Genomic DNA, 22034 nt, shown 5'->3' with positions numbered 1-22034 from the left:
TTGATGTATATGTACAACGGTGGCACTGTTGGCGTTTGCATATGGAAATGTACATGAATAGTCAATAAATATACTTATACATCATAAATAATATATTCTTTGCGTTTGTATTAACTATACTAAATCAGGAATAGAACCTGGTTGAAAGACCAACCTCTACTACGGCACGGATAAACTCAAGTTAAATATTTGAATTGTCATTTTGATTACCATAAAAAATAGTTCTCACCTCTCCAGTCTGATTTTATACCGAGGGACAAACAATAGACATCGTTTCACTATTTCTTATTAGTTTGGCCCTAAAGCGAGACGAAATAATGATACATATATGTTGTTTAAATGCCTATGTGTATTTGTACATATCGCCAGGGCCGTATTTAGGTAACCGAAGTCACTGGTAAATCTTTATATAGTAACAATTGTTAAAATAAATAAAAAGTTAATGCTTCGACTGTAAAGTACAAGAAGTATCCCTAATCCTTTATAATGATAAATTATGGTAACTATTGAATAACGAATTTTTGCATTAGTAATAGTTTATAATAAGTGGAAAATAATATTTAAATGAAATTAATTTATATTTCTTATATAAAATATCATTAACCATAACAATGATAATAATCCTTATTTATCATTTCATGACAATATAGTATAACTTTGAACTAGTTCTTCTAGTTCATTATAAAAATATTTCTCATAAATAAAGATCGTTTCAAATAAAATAAAGACCATTTAAACAAACGTTAAACAATTAGTGGAAATACATTTTTAATAAGATTTCTTCCTTTCTTAGATTTTGTAATTGGTAGCACATTTTTTTAATAAATATGTTATAGTTCTTTCTGAATTAAGGTTTATGTTATTGGAAGTCCATGAATCAAAGATGCGTAAAACAATTGAGGACTGGTTATAAATCATTACATAAATAAATATCATTAAAAAAACAAAAGCAAATGCCATTTATGTTTTATATTTTTTAATACTTATTTTTATACCTTCAAATTTTAAGTAAATTTTACAATAATTTATAATCCATGCATCGATTCATACGTAGGCCAAGCTGGAGTCTGGATAGGAAACGCAACATGGAAACTATACTGTCTTGAACTCGACTTTGAACCGAAAGCCATATCAGCAATCCTAGTAAAAGATCGAATTGGCAAGCAGACAACTGCTATACCTCATTTTTCAATGAGAGTGCCAAAGGTCAATTAGTCCCAAGAAATATTATGGTTGATCTGGAGCCAACGGCTATCAATGAAGTTTAGGTAGGAACCTATAGAATAGATAATTTGATATCTTCTAAAGAATAATGCTGCCAGTCACTTTCAAATACATTCGTTCTTCAATGCAAGTGCCATTGGTCAATTGGTCCCAAGGGGCGAATATGGTTGACCTGGAGCCAACGGCTATCAATAAAGTTTAAGTAGAAACCTATGGAATAGATAACTTGACATCTTCTGAAGAATATGCTGCCAGTCACTTCAAATACATTCGTTCTTCGATGCAAGTGCCATTGGTCAATTGGTCCCAAGAAGCATTATGGTTGATCTGGTGCCAACGGCTATCAATGAAGTTTAGGTAGGAACCTATAGAATAGATAACTTGATCACTTCTGAAGAATATGCTGCCAATCACTTTCAAATACATTCGTTCTTCAAAGCAAGTGCCATTGGTCAATTGGTCCCAAGGGGCAAATATGGTTGACCTGGAGCCAACGGCTATCAATGAAATTTAGGTAGGAATCTATAGAATAGATAACTTGATAACTTTTGAAGAAGATGCTCGCAGTCACTACGCTTGTGGTCACTATTCAATCGGAACAGATGGAAAAGATGTTATGGATCGTGTGCACAGGCTGAACTGTACAATGTACAGGTGTGCAAGGTTTCTTTGTATTTAATTTATTTGGAAGTGGTACTGGATCCGGCTTTTCATCGTTATTAATATAAAGACTCACTGACACCTACCACTAGAAATGTAAGTTGCAAGTTGCAGTATATCCAGGTCCGCAGGTGTCAACGGCTGTTGTAGAACTTCTCCATGTTATTTTAACCACACATGCAACTATTTCAGCAGCAGGCGTAGCATTTATGGTTGATAACGAAGCTATTTATGATATTTGTCGGACCAAGTTAGAAATTGAACAACCTCGCTTTCCGAATTTGAGCTGTTTGATCAGTTATGTGGTTTCTTCAATCACTGCTTATTTTTGTTTTAATATAAATTTTTATATAAATGTAACACTTGGACTAATTAATGGATAATTAAATGTCAATTTGAATAAATTTCAGAATAAATTTTTAATTTATTTTGTTATAAAATCTTGCACCAATTGTTTTAGTAAACGAAACTCATAATGAACTTTTAAGTGTCAATAAGATTGCAATTCAATTGTTTAATCATTTTAATCAAATGGCAAAATGCGATACAAAAAGAGATGAATATATGGGATGCTGTAAGTTCTATCGTGGTGATGTTGTACCGAAATAACTGTAAATTCAGTCCAATATTATTACAATACATTGGTATAATGTCCGAAGTATTAAATGTTCAGATTTTGTAATTAATTTATTTTTAATTTTAATATTAGGTTTCGTTGCCAGTTAACTCGGAAAAAAAATATTAAATAGTAATTTGAACATTTGGAGATGTCGTACCAAAAGATGAAAAAGCTATCATAACTATTCTTATAGAAAAAGAGTGCGCGTTGCTACTGTACAAGATAGCATTTAAGTGAAAATAAATACATCATATAACAACTTTGAATAATGTTTATTAGTAATATGGTAACACCCGTGATGCACACATTTATTAGTGTCAAGCATTATACATATTTATATAATGATAATTTATAAATCATATATTTATAATAGCATTAAAAATATGTATAATATTTAAAAACAATAATGTAATTAAAGTCACACTTCAAGTATGACATGATCGGTTTGTCATTGTAATTAGCATTTAGAAATGAACCTTCATTAGAGGAATGAAGTAATTGCTGATTAATAACTTCTATAATATATATTATTATATATAATATATAATATTCGTTCACACAGTTCTTTATAATATTTATTATTATATTTCTTCTATAATATATAATATTCGTTCACACAGTGGATTATGTTAAACAACGTCAACAAATATTGTTTAGCAACTTCACTCGTCATGTAATTGTGTTTGAAGAACTTCATGTAATTAAAATTAACATACATTCATTAGCTAATGGTATTTCTTTTTCTTTTTTCTTTGAACAGCTGTAATATCTGTTTTGCCTAAAGAATATTTTCCATTTCAATAACTTCACAGATTTATAGAAATTACGAATAATATAGAAATTTATTTTATTATTTTTATTATAATTATTTATGGGGGACAGGGTAAAATATTCTTCTGATTCAGGCAGTTTTCATTAGATCAAGATTTGTACTACGATGTAACTTTAAAATGTTAAATTCTCTATTCACATTAGCGACAGATCTCTATTCACATACGCGACGACAAAAAATCTCCCTGTCAAGCAATTTTATAACATTATTGACAAAAAAAGAATATATGGTGCGCTATATAAATATATACAATCAAATAAAATAAAATTATAGAGATAACTTATAAAATGTATGTGACTAATGTACGTGTGTACAAAGTCAACAAATAAACAATAAAGAAAAATTTCATAAAGATCAAGATTCACCAAAATTCAAGAAAAAAATCTTATTTAAGAAAAAAAGCGTTCAATGTTCAAAGGGATTAGAATAGAAAAAGAGAAAAGAAATATTATTAATACATGCACTTGTCGTTGGTTAAATACGACACTGTATTATCGTTGCAACGACCGGTTCTTCTTACCAAATATCAAAATAATCCCGATAAAAACTTTGAAACTCGCGCTGCACAACAGTTGACCAACAACATCGGACGGGATAAGTTACGCGTTGACAAATTAATTACATTAATTAGAAAAAAAAAACTAATTGTAATTTTATTTCATTACAATAAACGTGATAAATAAAAATCAGCTAACTACTATTTTTATAGAAAAAAATTAACATTAATAATTAATATTTATTAAGTTCGTTACTATGGCTTCCACTTTGTTAAGGATAGGATTAAGGAACGTTAATGGTATCTTAGAAAAACATTTGGGTGTACTATCAATTTGTCTCAATGGTGCCCAAAATAGTGGCGTGAATTTACTGCATACACAAAGTCTGGTAAGTTTAAAAAAATATTCAAATATCATAATAACAGATGTAAAGATTTTTTTAAAAATTAAACTAGGAATGAAATAGTAATAGTATTTTTTATGTTTTTTTTTTGCTATTTGATTTTTTTTCTACTTGGTTTACTTTTTGGTACTTATTTCTAGGTATCATAATTTCTGATATGTATTTTTGCGGCAGAAATTAAATAAAATTAGTTTTTATTTATATTTGAGAATGAATAATCTATATAAATCTATTAGAGATATATCTCTATCTCTAACTATATAGTTAGAGATAATTATGTGATTACTACTATATTGGATGTCTGTTATCAAAGTTGACTAGAATTTTTTTTATTAGAAATATTTAGTTTTATTATTGGTAAATAAAAATTGACAATAAGAAGTCATTGCACTTTTACAACTATACATTAATTATATTCATTGTAAAAATGATTTGATAAAATATTAAACCAGCAATTATATCTTACATGTGAAAACTTTCAGTTAAGATATCATTAGAAATTATTTCTCCAATCCCCTGATATTGCAAAATTAGTAAGATAAAATGTATAAAAATTCAAACTCAAAATAGAATAACTTATAAGTAACTTCTAAAGAATAATAAAATTATTAGTATATGATTATTAAAAACTTTCAGTTTATAAACGTGACAAAATGAATAATTTTTGAGTCCTAAACAAGCTTATAAAATAAAGCTACAAAAAAGTTTAAATGAGAAGTAATTCTGAAATTTATTCATTCACATCTCACATGTGAAAACTTTCAAGACATTGTTAAAAATTAATTCTTCAATAATATAATAGTGTGAAATTAGTAATATAAAATGCATAAATAGTATTGACCACAAATAATCACTAGAAAAATAAAATTATATTATCATATGATTTTTGAAAATAACAGAGTAAATATTTCTTGAGTCTCTTGATTTTTTATAAATTAAATATATGTACTGAAAACAAAGCCTCAATTGCTTAATTTCTAAATTTATTTATTTTGATTATAGGTTTACGACCTTATATACTCTGAAAAAAACGACATTTCTCTTTAAAAAATTGAAAAAATAGAATTACAATAAAGTAATAATTAAAATAATAAAATAGGACGAATAAGAATAAAAAATGGAATACGTGGTAAATAATACAAAATAGTAATAAATAATAACAAAAAAAAGTATTTTTTTTTAGTTTTAATTTAAATTGTAACTAGTGGTGCATGACATATATTGCCTTAAAACAAATTCCTAGAACTTTCCGTACCGTAATTAAAAGCTTAGATTTTTTTGTAAACATAATTATAACATATTAAAATCTCTATAAAAATCTATAAATATCTGATAATTTTATGTGCATATGTCGATTGATCATTTTATACAATAATACAATTGTAATGATTTTCGAATCATTGAAATCAAACGCTTCGTTAGATCAAAAACTAAATTGTCATTTTTTCAACTTTTTGCCCCGTATCTTCAAAACGGCTGAAACTACTTTTACCAAAAACTGATCAGCACGTCTTCCCATCAATAGGTATCGAATGTTTTTCGAATCATTCAAATTGGTTGATCCGTGCGCCCAAAATCATTGGCACGAAAAATTGTAACCAAACATACATACAAACACACACATCTCACATTTTTTCTAAGGTATGCCAAAATGTTCTAAAACGTAAAATATGTAAACATTTTCATTTCGATTTCATACGGGAAGACGGATAGAAATAAATATGAGCAAAGCTAATTTTTTTTTTCATTTTGGATATTGAATATTATTGTCTGAAGTGTTGGTGGAATCAAAAGCTCTGAAATGATTTTGAATTAAATAAAATATATGATTATGTATATTATTTTATTTGCTTTATCAATATAAATTAAAATAATTCTGATAACATACTGTACTAGGTTACATTTAAAACATCAAGAAAAATATTACATTAACATAACTTTGACTTTGATTTGATACGTTTTTCCTATTTTTAACTTTCCATAGGATAAACTATAGTAATCGCAAAAAAAATGAAAATAAAATTTTTATATATTTTTACGTTTCAGAAGTTTCTGAACATTTTGGCATACCTTAAAAAAATAGATGTATGTGTGTGTGTGCGGATACAAATTTTTGTCGACGATTTCAGGAACACGGATCAATCGATTTAAATAATTAAAAAAAACATTCAATTTGTATTGAGAAGGAGACGTGCTGATTACTTTTTGGCGAAGGTAAGTCTAGGCGTTCCGAAGATACGGGGCAAAAAGTGCCAAAAACGGTAATTCAATTTTTAAGAGAACGGAGCGTCCGATTTTAATAATTCAAAAAACATTTTATTTATATTGACAAGATGAAGAACTGAATAAACTTTTGGGAAGGCAGGTCCAACGGTTATGGACTCTCAATAAAAATAAGTTCAAAAAATGTCATTTGGCGGTCAAAAATGTTTATTAGACATATGTACATCAAATTATCAGATATTTTATAGAGATTTTAATAATGTGTACACATGTTGTGTATTTTTTTTTGGGGTTTCGTACCAAGATTTTTAATTATGGTACGGAAAGTTCTAGCAATGTGCCTTAAGGCACGATGCCATGCACTCCACTAGGTAATAATGCAAATATTTATTATATATAAAAGAGTATTATTATATTTGGTTATATTAAAATTATAACCCAATTTATTACATTTTTGATATTTTTTATACGCTTTATTTACATATCGATAGTTTCTAATAAAATCAAATGATCTCTACTATCAACGTCCGATAGAAATGTTGTATAATAAAAAATCCAAATCCAAAACCAAAACGAAACGAAATAGAGGTCATCGTACCGTCGCACCGACCGACTGTCCCGTACCCGTAACTCGTACCCGTACTGGAGTATGGTGTATGGCAGTGATTCCCAACCTTTTTTGGGTCCCGCCCCACCTTAAGGTTTCTAAAAACGTTATGCTCCCCCCATACAATTTTTTTTGTTCCTGAAAAAAATGCGAATGATAACTTTTAAGATAAAATCACTATTAAATTCTGATTAGACATCATAAGTCAAATTTCCGAATAAGCCAAGATAACGAAAATTTCTAACTAATTTTATTACTAAACTTTTTAAAAAGTCAGGTCACCCCGGGAGAAAAAATATAACTCCGGCACTAGGCAAGCAAGGTTAAAAACTAGGACCTTAGTTCAATCTAGCATTTTTTGTTAAATGTTTTACCGATACCATACTAAATTATATTCAAATCATAAAAATTTTCAAATTGCCCCCTGTATTTACAAATTGCCCACGGGTGGGGCGTGCGCCCCACGTTGGGAATCACTGGTGTATGGTGTTCGGTGTATGGTGTGCCCATGATGCCGTTCCACTTTCATATCCAAATATCCGATGCACACGCCAAGGGCATTCCTTCCTCGCACACATCGGGAAATTATTACCGAAAAATTAAACACGCCAGTACCAGTACTACATCAGTTTACGTTTTCACTTAAAACTCACGTTAAAATATGCACGGATTTAAAACGTACATGTGGGCAGGTTTACACATATGCACAATTAGACGGGGAGTGGTTATTACAATTTTTTACAGACTCTATTACCTGAGATCTATTTGGAAATTGTTTAAAATCATTTTCGATTTTGCGTTATGTAGGCAAAATCGCAAAATGATTTTTTTTTCTTACTATTAGTTTGCAAAAAACTCTGATCATTTTCGTCGATGTACTGTTGGCAACTACCATATTATAAGCAATATGTTAAGTAGAGTAAAGCGGGGCACAAAGATCCAATTTGACTTTGGACAATTATATTGTGAGAACCATGCAATTATATCACACATATCAAACAAAGAACTATATGACTATGTTCAATAAAAGTTACAGCTAATTCATCATTGTAAAAATTTTTTTGTTGCTGTTTTTTCAAAAATTTGTCACCTGGTCCTTTTACACAATAGGCGATGTAAATTGGGACGGCCAGGAGGCAAACGGGTCCAATGTCTTATTTTTTATTGAAAAAAAAAAAAAAACACGGGCTCGCCCGTAGGTAAGCGGTTAAGAGCGACGGGACTTGTTTTAGAGGACCCGGGTTCGATAACCACTTCGAGCAGCCTGTTGTCAGGCAGCAGTGACAACGATTTTCACTTGAAAATATAGATAGCAATATGTTTCCAAGTGAAAATAGCCCTTGCCCGGCATTGCTGCACCAATAAAATGTCAGCCCTATTGGATTAATTCTAATAACAAAATCATCAAATATGAATGGATTAACCATTGGGTTACCATCTGAAAAAATACGAAGGAAGGAGAAGTTTCAGCCCAACAGCTCATAGGACATAAGGTTCTAATTGCTGTTCAAAAATAATTAAAAAAAAAATTACTAAATATAAATTTCATGTGTACATTTGTTATAAAGATAACACTGTATATAACATTGATCTGTAAAGGTTTAGTTGGCCTTTTTACCCCAACCACGTGCAAGCTTTTATACAGGTTATATTAAAAAAAAAAACTGTTGGACTAACTTTAACTTATCCAACCAAATCTCTAAAGCTTCTTAGAAATCGTTTCTTAAAATAAAGAGGTTAAGATACTGAGTAGTAAAGTCAATTATGCTAGAACCGCTAATGAGCATACATTTTTTAAATACTAGCACTAAATTCTGCAAGTAATAATTAAATATAAAATCTACAATCCTTATAAAAAGTATTTGTTTTTACATACCACAAGTAACCCAATAATTAGCATCTCTTTATTTGGTGGCAGCGGTAGGTAAACATTTTCATTTGGTTTACCTTTAGTTTAAGAATAATGGTCGATTTATGAAAAGTGAAATTTAGTATTAAATTATTACTAACTTGCTTTAATATTAATTACTTGCTTATTGTATAATAGTTCTTACAATTTTTGGTGTATGTACCTTACAATTTAAAATTATGGATGTATATGTATATTAATGTGCATGAATTTATGTATATTAGGATGTGACTCTATTTCGAAAAAACGTCTGAATCTATTTGGATAGTTTATTCATTGAAACAGAAATTTAAACTAACTATAACTGTTCTATAAAATGTAATGTACTCTACTACCTAACTTTCTATTGATAATTTTTACATTGTAGCAACCATTTGGTTATCCTTTTCTATTAGTGATGATATATTTAAGCTTAATAGCAATGTCCAAAGTGGCTATTTTTACTTGAAAACATATCTTGATCTATACTTGATTTTTACTTAAAATAAATATCGCTACTACTTGATATTAGATGCCCTAAACGCGGATTTCAACCCAAAACTTAATAAATATTCAAAATAAAATGAATTTTGAGAACAGAGATAAAATCGACTGTAATATATAGTTTTTTATTCATTGAATACCCAATGATAAGGTTGATTACTCTTCGAAATATTAATATTTGTATTAAACTGTATCTGATTTATTATTATTCTAACCGATGATTTTACATAAATTATTAATATATTCATTGACCAGCTCTCATACTATTACCAAAAATCTCTATGCGTACGTGACGGTCGCGCAATGTTGTTTTTCGACCCGCGACCAACTAAAGACGAAATTTAAATATCCAAACAAAAAAATATGTTTTGTAATTTACTTCTTTTCCTCAAGATTACGTATAAAAAGAAACAGATCATAATTTTATGCTCTTGTACTTGTTTTAAATTGACACAAAAAATAATTAAGCATTATGCAAAATTGCAAAAAATAAAAACATACTAAAATATTAAAAATATGTGTTGATTACATTCTAGTTCTGAAAATTTTTATATTAAGACTAGGTTTATGCAGAGAATATTTTTTAGAGTATGTTTTGGATTATTCAGTACAAAGTCCTAAATGCAGGATGGTCAATTCAAAGTGAAAGCACCAATTTTGTACTCTAGTCCCTAGTTTGGCATTTACAAAGTATTATTAAATAACCGTAAAAAATATCTGTGACATATCTCCTTCAACAATAAATTATAATTAAAATGAAAATAGATAAAAATATTTTTTTCAAATATTTTCCTTTAAAAAACACACCCTGTATTTTACTCCAATCAATCAAATTGTTTAAAAGTTACCATAAAGGTTTGCAAAAATCAGTAAATTTTATCATACATTTAACTTTAAATCTTTCTTAAATTTTTTAAATAAGATTTTAATATATTAATTTGATTTTAAGGGTTTATACCCAATTTGGATTTAAAGTTAGAGCAAGTTGTGTTATAAAAATAATATTAGAAAAAGTTACGGATTACTCAATATTTAAGATCTTTTTACGATATGAAAATAAAAATGAATATAAAAAACTTCACTTCAGCGCGCCCACCTTATATTCTATATTTTACTGTGATTTTAATCTTATATTCTATATTTTAATGTAATTATTTATTCCTAAATAAATTCCTTATTAAATTACCATTAAAATTGAACTATTTTGAATTCATTAATACGATAGATAAAAAAAAGTATAAAAAGACCACAAACACGGCTGCTTTGTCATCACATCAATTTTAATTGTTTCCGCACTCCATAGGGGCGCCACTAACTTTAGCACGTAAATTTACCCCAAAGTTCAATTCTAGATAAGAATTATATAAATATAGAAATGATAAGATTAATTGGAACGAATGAATTAAGAATATAAAATATATATTTTCAACTAACAAGTCACAAATATGTTTTAAAAATTAATTTATAGTTAAAAATATATTTTAAAAACAAATTAAACGTTTGAAGTACGTGTATTATAAGTAGAAAATGAGTTCTTGAAAAAGTAATCAATTTAGTGAGAAAATTACTAAACCCGGGTAAAGCCATTTGTTATCCCATGATTAATAGTAAATTATTATATATTATTAGTTTTATACAAATAGTTTTTGAATAATACAATTGGTATTAATTTGATAAACAGTTTAAAAGATACAAAAAATATGTTGCCAATCCATGACTAAAATTGCTATGGATTAATAATAACTTAAATGATGATATATGTTAAATTATGTATGAGTAACACGGCTGATTAATATGTAATAGTCATTTATACCATATTCTTATTTTGAGCATATAATTTATAACATTTAAAATTTACAATAAATTTCATTGGTAATAAAATATGAAACAAGAAAGCCTTCAGCCTTAAAATATGTCACGCATACCAAAATGCGTACTTGATTTTGCAAAAATTATGCAAAGTTTCGACATAAATATTTATTTATGAGAAATTTCGCAAACGCGTTATTGATACGCCGAAATTTATCGGCGACAACAACGACGAACGAACTGAGAGCACCAATTCGATTTTGGTTTATTATATAGAAAGTAATCAGAATTACATTACGATTTTTCTTAATTCGTGATAAAAATAATGTTATATAACGACAAGTTTTCTTAGCTTTGTAATAAAATATCCACAGTCTTATAATAAAAATATGTTTTGCAATAAAAAATAATACAGTTTTATAAATCTATTCAAATAATCCACTCTCCATGGAGTGAATTCTAAGTTAATATTTTTTCTTCTATTCTAACTTTTATTCTCTCTATACATGCAACAATAGCTTATAAGAATATCTTGATTTATATTTCGGGAAAAAAAAAGTGAGTCTATAATAAAATTAGCAAACAACTTTTATGTTATTAGTATTTTATGAACAACTGATGTAATGTCTTATGCAGTTGTATGATCAAGCAAATAAAAAAAGGACAACTTCACTTTTTAACTTCCCTTTATGTTTTCGCCAAAAAATCCGGTTTGCTAATATTATGTTCTCCCGAAGTTTTAAGGCATTCTGAATCGTTTTATATAAAAATTGGATAAGGTATGTGTGTTTTAATGTCAAATTTGACATTTACTGTCGAATTCGTCGACGTTTTCGAAAAAACAGTTACACCGTCTTCAATATTCGATGAAATGCTATAAGGATTGGCGTTGATTAGATTTGCGAAATGATCGGTATAGCCGTTTCTTTTCAATTAACAAATAAGTGCAAAATTTCTCGTCTACGTTTTAGTCACAAATCCTAAACCAATTTCAAAAAGTCAAAAACTGAAAGATATCACTGGGATTGTGTTGGTGTTGATTAGTTTTGCGTAAAGATCATCTGAACGTTACTTCATAATTAATTGTTAATTTTTTATGATTTCAATGAAACTTTGATGATGAAGATCATGGTCTTAGTAAACATCCTTAAATCAGAGATCTACGAAAAGTGGTTTAATTATAAGAAATCATTACTGATTCGAATAGTGGGTAGCCAAAAGTTCAAAATTTTGAATCAGCTTATTAAATATGTCTTACATATACATCTTAGAAGGCGTCCAATAATCACGTGATCTATTTTTTATTGAATTTTGAAGCCCCCCTCCCTTGATGCATCACGCGATTAATAGACGCCCCCTTAGAAAATATTAATAAAATTCTTATTAAATATGTTGAGTATTTTCACATATCAAAAAGTTCAAAGAGCTTGCTTCAAGGCAAAACGCCACTTACACCTGATTATTATATTGTACAAAACTCACAATTTATCGCATAACTTTAGAGAGTAGTGTTTTTAGTAAAATAAAATGTTAAACATAAAATTTGCAATTGTAATTATTTTAAACAGAAACATTTCCAATACTATTTAGTACAATTTTTTCAACACGTCCAAAAATATTCTTCTTTAATATTGAACGAATGAGAAGAAAGTTCAGCACAGGAGGAAGTATACGCTATACAATATTAACAGCGAACGTGTTATTAAAATTTATCATAATCTTTTATCGTATTCGATATATGAGAACTTTAAAATTTTATAATGTAAATAATAAAACGATTATATATTCAAGCAAATTTCAATTCATACACATCATCTTGAAAACGATTATATTATTGTTATCTAGTTGTAAAAGATTCTATAATTATCCTATCTTCGTGAAAGTCAAAGAGCAACGAATTTGATAATAAAAATTAAATAAAGCTTCTTCCACTTCTATATGAACAGATTCGACACTTATGATGAATCTGTCGAAATAATATTAATATCTTCTACTAAACCATATCAACGAATTATCTTATCAGCTTGGCCTAATTTTTATATTAAGCCGAATAGTGAGATACCAATTTGATAGTTTTTTAAAAAAAAATTATATAGTGATAAACCACTAATTTTTTATTGTAAATCAACTGCTAGCTTTCACAAATTCATATTTAAAATGAGTCCATTTAATATCAATCATTTTTTCGGTATGTATCTAATATCGTTGTTACTTTTTCGTAGTACATTAATAGTCTTTTATTACAAAATTTGAAAAAAAATAATTATTTTTTTACAGATTGGCCAAACGACAAATACATTAGTGAAGAAGAAAGCCCAAGAATATTCCCTACAAAACTGCCGAAGGTATTCCGATAAAAGGGCGACCAAGGGACGCCAACAAAGTGATTCTGATAGTGATTCGGATAGCGATGACGAGGATCCCAAAAGAGACAGGGTAAGTAAAAAACAAATATATAAAGGCCAATCATAGACCTTATACTACATGGACTGCTAGTCGAGCGCAAAATAAGTGCTCAAACATAAAAGGGTATGTGACGTCACTTGCTGAACGAACGTTACCGACAATCGCGGAACTCTCTTAATGCATATGCTCATAAAAGTGAAGCTTTCAGCTCGCGTGGCAGGTTGAAATCGTCTGGAAATTTCATTTTGGAACTAATTAACGAATAAATAAAATTATGTAAAAGTTGAAGCTTAAGAGAACAAGTTTAATTTTCGGATTTTTTTTTTGCATTTTCAAACTCTTGATGGATGATGATGGGCAGGACTCAAACCTACCAGGCGATAGTTTTCGTACCTAAGAACCTCCAGTACAAAAATTTTTAGCCTTACAGGAACACTATTTTGTAATAATAAATACTATTTAAGCAACATAAAAAATCAGTCTATTCTCAATGAATCATTTTTCAGTCAGAATTGCTAACTTCTAGCAAGAACTTTATTATTATACTCTTTGTAAATAACATTATCAGATATTTGATAAACACTAGTAATTTTAGTATTAAAGTCAGCGCAAGAATCCAATTTAAAGCTATACTTTTCAAAAATCCGGGACAATCCGGGACTAAAGATCTAAATCCGGGACAAATATTGCTTTTTGGAAAACTCGGGACCCAAGGTGGCAATCCAAACCGGGACGTATGGTCACGTTACCAGTAGCTAATATTTACTGACAGATTTTGATCAAAAAATTTATATAAACTTATTTTTATAAAAATATTTGTACGATTTTAAAAACTCAAGAAACGATTTTTATTCATTTTCTTAAAAAAAGATTGGTTATGCGAATGTTGTACCATACTAGAATTTTTTTCCCACAATTACAGCTTTGCTACATAAATATATACCATTGCTGATGCAAAATACAGTAGTTAGTAAATAGAAATAGAAAGTGAAAAGTTTTAACACTGTTCTGAAATTTTGGCAAATAGTAATGTAAAGTATATACATTAGAGTCATTTATTATACACGTATTATACAAGATCTATTTTTCTGCAATTTTTGGAGGAGCTGATTGGATGAGAACTGCCAATTTAGTGATTTTAATGATGAGCAAAAACATAATTTACGATTTAGATGTTACAATAACAGAGACAATAAATTTTTCTAATAATTGTTCGAATTTAAACATTTTTTATGAGTTCATAATTTTGTACAAAGATTTTCGTCAACACAAAAAAATTCAAAACTCGCTTATAAAATAATTATCAAAATATTAAACTGATTGATTTATCTATCACGTAAAATTTGAATTTGATTATTTCATAATTTAACTTCAAGAAACGTCTGATGTAAAATAATTTAAGACAAAACGAATACTAAATTTTAATTGTTTTTTCAAATTCAATGATGGACTTCTCTATTTTTTCAAACATTTATATCAATAGTGAAGAGTTGTATAACTGAAAGTAGTCCTTAGGTTTATTTTTTATACTTCATGAAAAATTTCATATTAAAAATTTTAGAATAAGATTTAAACTTATTGGCATCTACAAGTACAATTTGTAGACTCATATTAATTCACCTCGCAATTTGTTTTAACATGTTTTCATCCAATTTAATTTATATTTTAATGTAATTGCAACTGTAATTGTAATTAATTAAATGAAATTTGAAAATTATAGCCTCTTGTAAGTTGAAAATTATACCCTTTCCACTCGCGAATTGCTAGATTTATATGAATTTGAAATTGGAATGCACCCGATTGGAAAGGGTTATATAAAAAAATCAAGCTGTCGATGGCAGTTAATAGAGCAAAAATAAATGTATTTAATCCATAACTTCACTTATCTTTTCTCTAAAAGAGTATTTTTTTGCGCGTGAACTATAAACAAAACACAGAATATATTGACCTTAAATACAACAATTACAATACAATCTATATTTAGTATTTTTCTACAAATCTGAAATACCAGAAATCGCCTAATAATCTAGAAAAACATTTATTTAGAATCGAAACAACAACTAACGAGCGATAACCTTAGAGAAGATGTGTTTTTACACCCACGAGCCATTGTTTGATAACGATGTTAATAATTGCAAAACAATATTAAAAAAAATCAGTATAAATCATTGTTATAATTCACAATTTTATATGTGATATAATTAAACATGATAAACAAATAAAATAATAACAATGAATTTGTCATAAATAAGTTGTAAATTGAGTTCAATAGATTGTATAAGTATAATTGGATACATAATGAGATATATAGTAAATCCCAGTTAAGACAATTCTGCAGGACAGGACCAAAAGCGACAAAGTACTTAATAAAGTGACGTGTTATGCGATAAGTCGTATTAAGCATTATAGACCTTAACGGTGTCGCATAATGTCATTAAAAAATGAAGATTTTAAAAAATTATTTTAACTGCAATGATTATACCAGCTTAAATTTAAATTAATCAATTTAAACATAAACCAATTGATCCGATTTAGACATTATATTTCTATTCTTTTCTACTTCTTCTTCATGATGAAAAGGTGCAAAAAAACTGCACTACTTTATATAAACAATAAATAACCTATGTTTTCGGAAAGTTCTTGACTCCCAAAATAAGCTTACAGAATTTTATTTAAATAAAGTTTAAATTACAAGAGTAACAAAATTAAAAAAAACTTCAAATTAGTTCAATTCCTAAAATTACTTTGAGAGTGAATGATTATTTGACAAATTGAAAAAATATTTAAAAATTACAAAAGAAATGATAAATTCGTTTATTTCATAAATTTTTTTAATAAACTTATATTCGGTTTGACCATTTGCATTTAATGCTTTTCATTAAATTTTGTCTATATAGAAATTTACATAAACAACAAAGATTTTTTTAAGAGATATAAAAGAAACTCAACCGCGTTTTTTATGAAATTTACTGCAGTTAACTTAAAAGTTAATTTAAAAATTTTAAAAATATATTTCAACTATAATGGTTATATAAATCTACAATACAGTTCCTGTAAGGCCAGAATTTTGTGCATGTATATAGCCATAGAGAATAATCAACAATGCCACCACCAAAATGATCATATAAAAAACTCACCATTTGCAGAATTTATTGACCTGCAACATCCCTTTGCCTCTTTTTGAATCCAGGAAATATCGTCGCACTTTTTTGAAAAATACATGACTTTCTAAACACTATCACTATGTTTTAATCTAAAACCACACATAATTTGTATTTTATTTACACAACTCACTGATCAAAACATTATTCACTGATAAGAAAACACTATTTCGTTCATTCATTTCGTCACGTACACTTTCTTCAAAACTCATTACTTCGGAATGCACTTTGATAATTTTGTTTGATGATGATTGTCTTTGGCACCAGAAAGTCTATCTTAAAATAGTTTGAAACAAAAATTTGATTTTGAACAATGTAATCAAGTGCCCGAAAACTTTTAGCTGTTAACTTTCAAAAATAGCTTCAGAGGACATAATATCCACTAGAACTCTTTACTTTTACTAATTTATTTTTTATATAAAAAAACTGCTACTGGCAACTTGTACCCATTGTCATTTATTAATTATATTTACTAAGGATGATACAAACTACTACAAGCTCTTCTAAGGACAATTGTAAAGTATTTGATGAAATAAAATTAAAAAAAAAAATAACAAAAGTAGTATTGAATGAATTCATTTGGCAATTTGATTATATTTTACGTAATTTTATTCATGTAATAATTAACAATAAAATTTTGAAAGCTATAAAATTATAGCAAAATATAATATTTATAAAAAAGGCGCAAATTTTATGAAAAACGAGGAAAGTTACTTGATGTATCTTTCTCAATAAGGTTTTTTCTTCGAGAGACAGTAGAATATGATTTTTAAAAAAACAACTCCCAAACGTTTTATATTGCTTTAACATTAAATATTATTTACTATTTCAGGGTTCAAGTGCATTTTGGAGAAGAAAAATGCGAACCTTGCATGGAATTATGGACGTCAACAAGGACGGAATCTGGTCCTACGATGATGTACTATTGATGACTGAACGTTTTACAGCTTTGGGACATCTTTCCGATGCTGAGAGCGAAGAATTCAAAAATATTATGACGGTAATAAGAAAATAAATAAATGTTGACGCCAAAGAAAATAATTTAAAAGAATAGGATTTAGACAAAAGTTTTAAAAAGTTTGGCAACTAACTATTTCCCATCGCTTGTTGCCAGTAATACGATGGGATTTTCCCCTTGTGGCCAACTTAAGACTCCAATATTACAGGTCTCAAGCATAAACGCCACTAGGGGGTCTTTAAGAAAAGAAAAATTTTAGAATTTAGAAATTTAGAGAAGAAATAGTTTAGAATAAATCAAATATGAAAACGTTGAAAATAAGTTACTTTAGAGATTTGTAGTAGTATATAGCGAAGATAGTATGTATAGTAAAAAATTTAAATCTTATTTACATGCAAAGTTGCACATTTTATAGAACTGAAGTAAATATTGAAACGGTGTTAAGTATTTATATATTAGCCCTTTTCTTTGGATAGGAGACATATGGCTCTTTTCCTTAGACCCATGGTTAAGAAATTAGTTTTTAATAAGAGCAAAAACGTTATTTTAGAAATAATCATTATTTTAGAAATTAACTTTATAATTTATTAAGTTAAATCTTAATTCATATTGATTAAATTTACTATTTACTAAGATCGGAAAGTTTTGCAACTCGCCTTAAGACAAATTTTATAATATAATTGGAGTTATTATATAGATGACCAAAGTATAATTGATTTTAATTGTTTATATATTTTTTAAATAATCACCAGCGCACATGGGAGGAGCAATGGGGCGAGGTATCTCCTTACAATTTGGTAACAGTTGAAAAATACTTGGAAGAAATGCATCACATGTTGAATGATAAAGATCTCAAAAAGAAGATTTCTAGTTTCCTGCCATATTTATTCAAGGTAAAAACCGATGTTTTTAATTAGCAAATAGAATTCACCAAATATTTATGATATAGTAAAATATTTTCAAATGAGAACTTATTACTCATCAATAATTCAAAGTCAAAATGAACTCAAAAATAAAATCAATATATCGTTGGAACCACAAATGACACCAAATTACCACCGATAATGCCAAACATGTATGTAGGTTCTTTCTGCTGCTAAACAAAACTGTTACCTGTGAAGGCTGATCGGTAAAACTGATGAAGACGTTTGATGTATTTGTTTATTTTATGACTTCTTGTACACTTCACATATAACTTTACTTAAACAACTGAACTTGAATATGATTAACTGATATACAACTGACTAACTCGACACCATTGATAACTAGAATACTACTGACTCATGTTGATCTGAATTTATGGAAACTAAATGACGACTGACCTATATTGATTTGAACTTTATGGAAACTAAACTATGACTGACCTATATTGATCTGAACTTATTGAAAACTTAACACTTTACTTAGTTGTTAGGGGGCGTCCATTAATCACGTGAGCGAGTTTTTGAGGATTTGTAGACCCCCTCTCCCCCTTGGTGATATTTGGTGATATTCAAAATTGAATAATAACAACTATTAAATTATTACCATTTACAGGCTGTTGACAAAGATAAATCAGGATACATATCCGTGCAAGAGTTCAAATTATTCTTTGCCTGTCTCGGTCTATGCCAGGACGCTGCAGCTGTTTCCTTTGCAATTATCGACACAAACCAAGATGGAAAAAATCTATGAAGGAATTTGTTAAGCATGGCAGAGAATTCTTTGTTACTGAAGACGAAAATAGAATCTCAAAAATGTTCTGGGGCCCACTTTTGGAACGCTAATTAATTCATAACTAGATGGTACATTATCATTTATACTTTTTGCATAATTTCAAAGTTTTAGTTATTTTTGATCATTTTTAAATTCCAATTTTTTCATAATACAATTTGACTGCTTATAAATAATATACTGATTACTTATTAAAAGTAATAATGTCTCAAATACTGTTGAGAATTACATATAATTATTTCTGACTATTATTAAGTTAACAAAACTAAAAAAATATGTTCTGTTATATTTTATTTACTTTTCATACTTTGCTTCCCTTTTCAAAAAGCGTGAAGTTTGTAAATTAAATTTTAATTTTAAATTAAATTTCAAAACAAAACCCATGAGTTGTTAAAAAAGAAATAACTTGATAAGAAAGTGAGACAATAATGTTTCCTACATAATAAGAAGCAACTAGTTTAAAAAAGTGATATTCTATGAAAAGCATCAAATTTGTTTATCTATAGATTTATTATTATTAAAACTTGTTATAGAATTAAAATAACCAATATATAATTTTAAAATAATTAATTTAGTCGAAACAAATAAAATCTTAAAGCTTATACTTGGTCACATCCATAGACAACATTCCAAAAAATATTTATATTGATAAACATTTGATTTACAAGAATCTAGATGTACTTTTGATACTCTTGTGATATGATAAAATATAATAAAAAATTAATAATAATACATTTTTTATTTTATCAAAAATATTTGCATTTGGTGTTTGTACAAAGCAATTATATTAATTAAAAACTAGTTTTAAATAAAACAAGCGAGAACAATGCAATAGATCAATTAAAATTATCTGAAGGATGTTTTCACAATTAAAAACTAATGATTACTTATAAGAAAATAATTAAAATTAATTGTACATCACTTAAATCTAAATAGAGATAGTATTTTAACTACACTAAATTTAAATGATTTTTAATCAATTTGATATCTTGCATAAGTTGAGTGATCTGCGCAGTCCTGAAAATTTATTTGAACTATTAGAAAACAAAATACTAATATAGTCAAAAAACTAATGCCAGAATTGATTAACTTATCATTTTGTATAATAAAGCGATATAATACTTTGTTAATAATAGAGCAGAACGTGGCTTAAACAGGTCTGCGAGGGAAACAGATTACCACCATTATCTCAAAAACAAATTAAGTACAGTGGTACCTCACCCTAAGCTGGAGTTATACCCTTTATCAACTCCTTTTCTGTTTAAACACAGTACATCTATGGTGGTACATTCTTGTCATCCTCATATTTTTTAATAATTTCACATTTTAATTCAAGACACGTGGCCCATTCTTTAAACCCACATTTATAAAAGTTATATTCGTGTGCTTAAATATGAGTACATGCCAAAGCGAGATTCATGACAGTAGTAGAAGTTGATAAAGATTTTATGTTCATTATTCACTCCTGGCCATTAAGCTTAAATTGATTAAATAATGTAGTTATTATTTTGAAAAACCTCTTTAAGAATAAAAATTAAATAGTGGTCTTTTGCCCCCTGGCTGTCCGCATATGCAGTAGAGAGGACCAGATGAAAATTTGACAAAAATAACAAGAAAAAAACACAATTCCACAATGATTAGAAATTTTACTGAGCATAGTTCGATAGTTGTTTATTTAATGTGTTATATGTTGTTCTGTTGTTGGTTTGGTTTTAATAGTATAATTACTAAAACTCAAACTAGACCATTGTGCCCTGCCCTATCCTATTAAAATTCTAAAATTCAAAACAATATTTCAATAGATCAATCATTATGGTAGAATATCATTGCAATCAGTTTTTAATTTAATACCCATATATAAAACATACCTTTCTTGTAGATTAAGTTTAATAGCTTCAAGTCGGTTGTCGTTCAGGTATAGATCTTTCTTCTGATCTTTACTCTCATACTGATTTATCTGTGATAAAGTGTTTGTTAAAATATAAAGATTTGAAGTGATTCACTATTTTAACCCCTTCGCTACTAGTTTGTTACGACTTTTGTTTCAAGATTTATCACTCAGGGTTGAATAATTGAGAATTCTGATTTGTTTGTGTGGTTTTTAGTTCTTTAGATAGGTGATTTATATTTTTGAATACATTCTCGTCCATAATAACTAAAAAAATCTTAAAATAATTAGTTTAACAAATATTTGCGCGGCTTGGTGGCTCGTATAGCAGCGTCACTTCTGTATAAAACACACTCGTTGCGAAAGGGTTAAAAAAGATTGTAAAGTATTAATAACAAGAGCATACAAATCAGGTATCAAATAATTTGAGTCGATTTACACAAATTATTTCTCATATTTTTAAACATGATAGTTCAATTTCATAAAATATAAATCAAAATAAGCCAAACCATCAAATTATCATTTAAATATATCTTATATTAAATAAAAATTACCATCAATTTTTGTTTCTCAATATTTTGCCTGGCCGAGAGTATCTGTGCTTTAAAATAATTAACTTTGGTCCCTAATTGCTTCACTTTA

The 22034-nt window shown here is 27.9% G+C and overlaps 2 protein-coding genes and 1 long non-coding RNA gene across 4 annotated transcripts in view; 1 reads left to right on the top strand and 2 right to left on the bottom strand.

The window, feature by feature from the left end:
* Positions 1–22034, bottom strand: part of LOC113377526 (nuclear pore complex protein Nup88-like) — a 276647-nt gene that overhangs the window by 61971 nt on the left and 192642 nt on the right. The gene's annotated exons all lie outside the window — the stretch shown is intronic.
* Positions 4089–19557, top strand: LOC113378187 (sarcoplasmic calcium-binding protein-like). Its single transcript, XM_026618718.1, is given in 6 exon segments — positions 4089–4220; positions 13544–13702; positions 17666–17833; positions 18544–18684; positions 19328–19454; positions 19457–19557. Coding segments are annotated over 6 exon segments (828 nt in total).
* LOC113377529 lies at positions 20376–22031 on the bottom strand. The gene is made up of 3 exons (XR_003367105.1): positions 21947–22031; positions 21373–21461; positions 20376–20521 (listed from the first exon to the last, which is right to left on the bottom strand). It is a non-coding gene; the product is annotated as an uncharacterized LOC113377529 (long non-coding RNA).

This window comes from Ctenocephalides felis, unplaced genomic scaffold (genome assembly GCF_003426905.1).
Source record: "Ctenocephalides felis isolate EL2017-DRISC unplaced genomic scaffold, ASM342690v1 CF-g0.4_SCAFFOLD_01886, whole genome shotgun sequence".
Lineage (NCBI taxonomy): Eukaryota > Metazoa > Arthropoda > Insecta > Siphonaptera > Pulicidae > Ctenocephalides > Ctenocephalides felis.
This window is presented reverse-complemented; position numbering and strand designations above follow the sequence as displayed.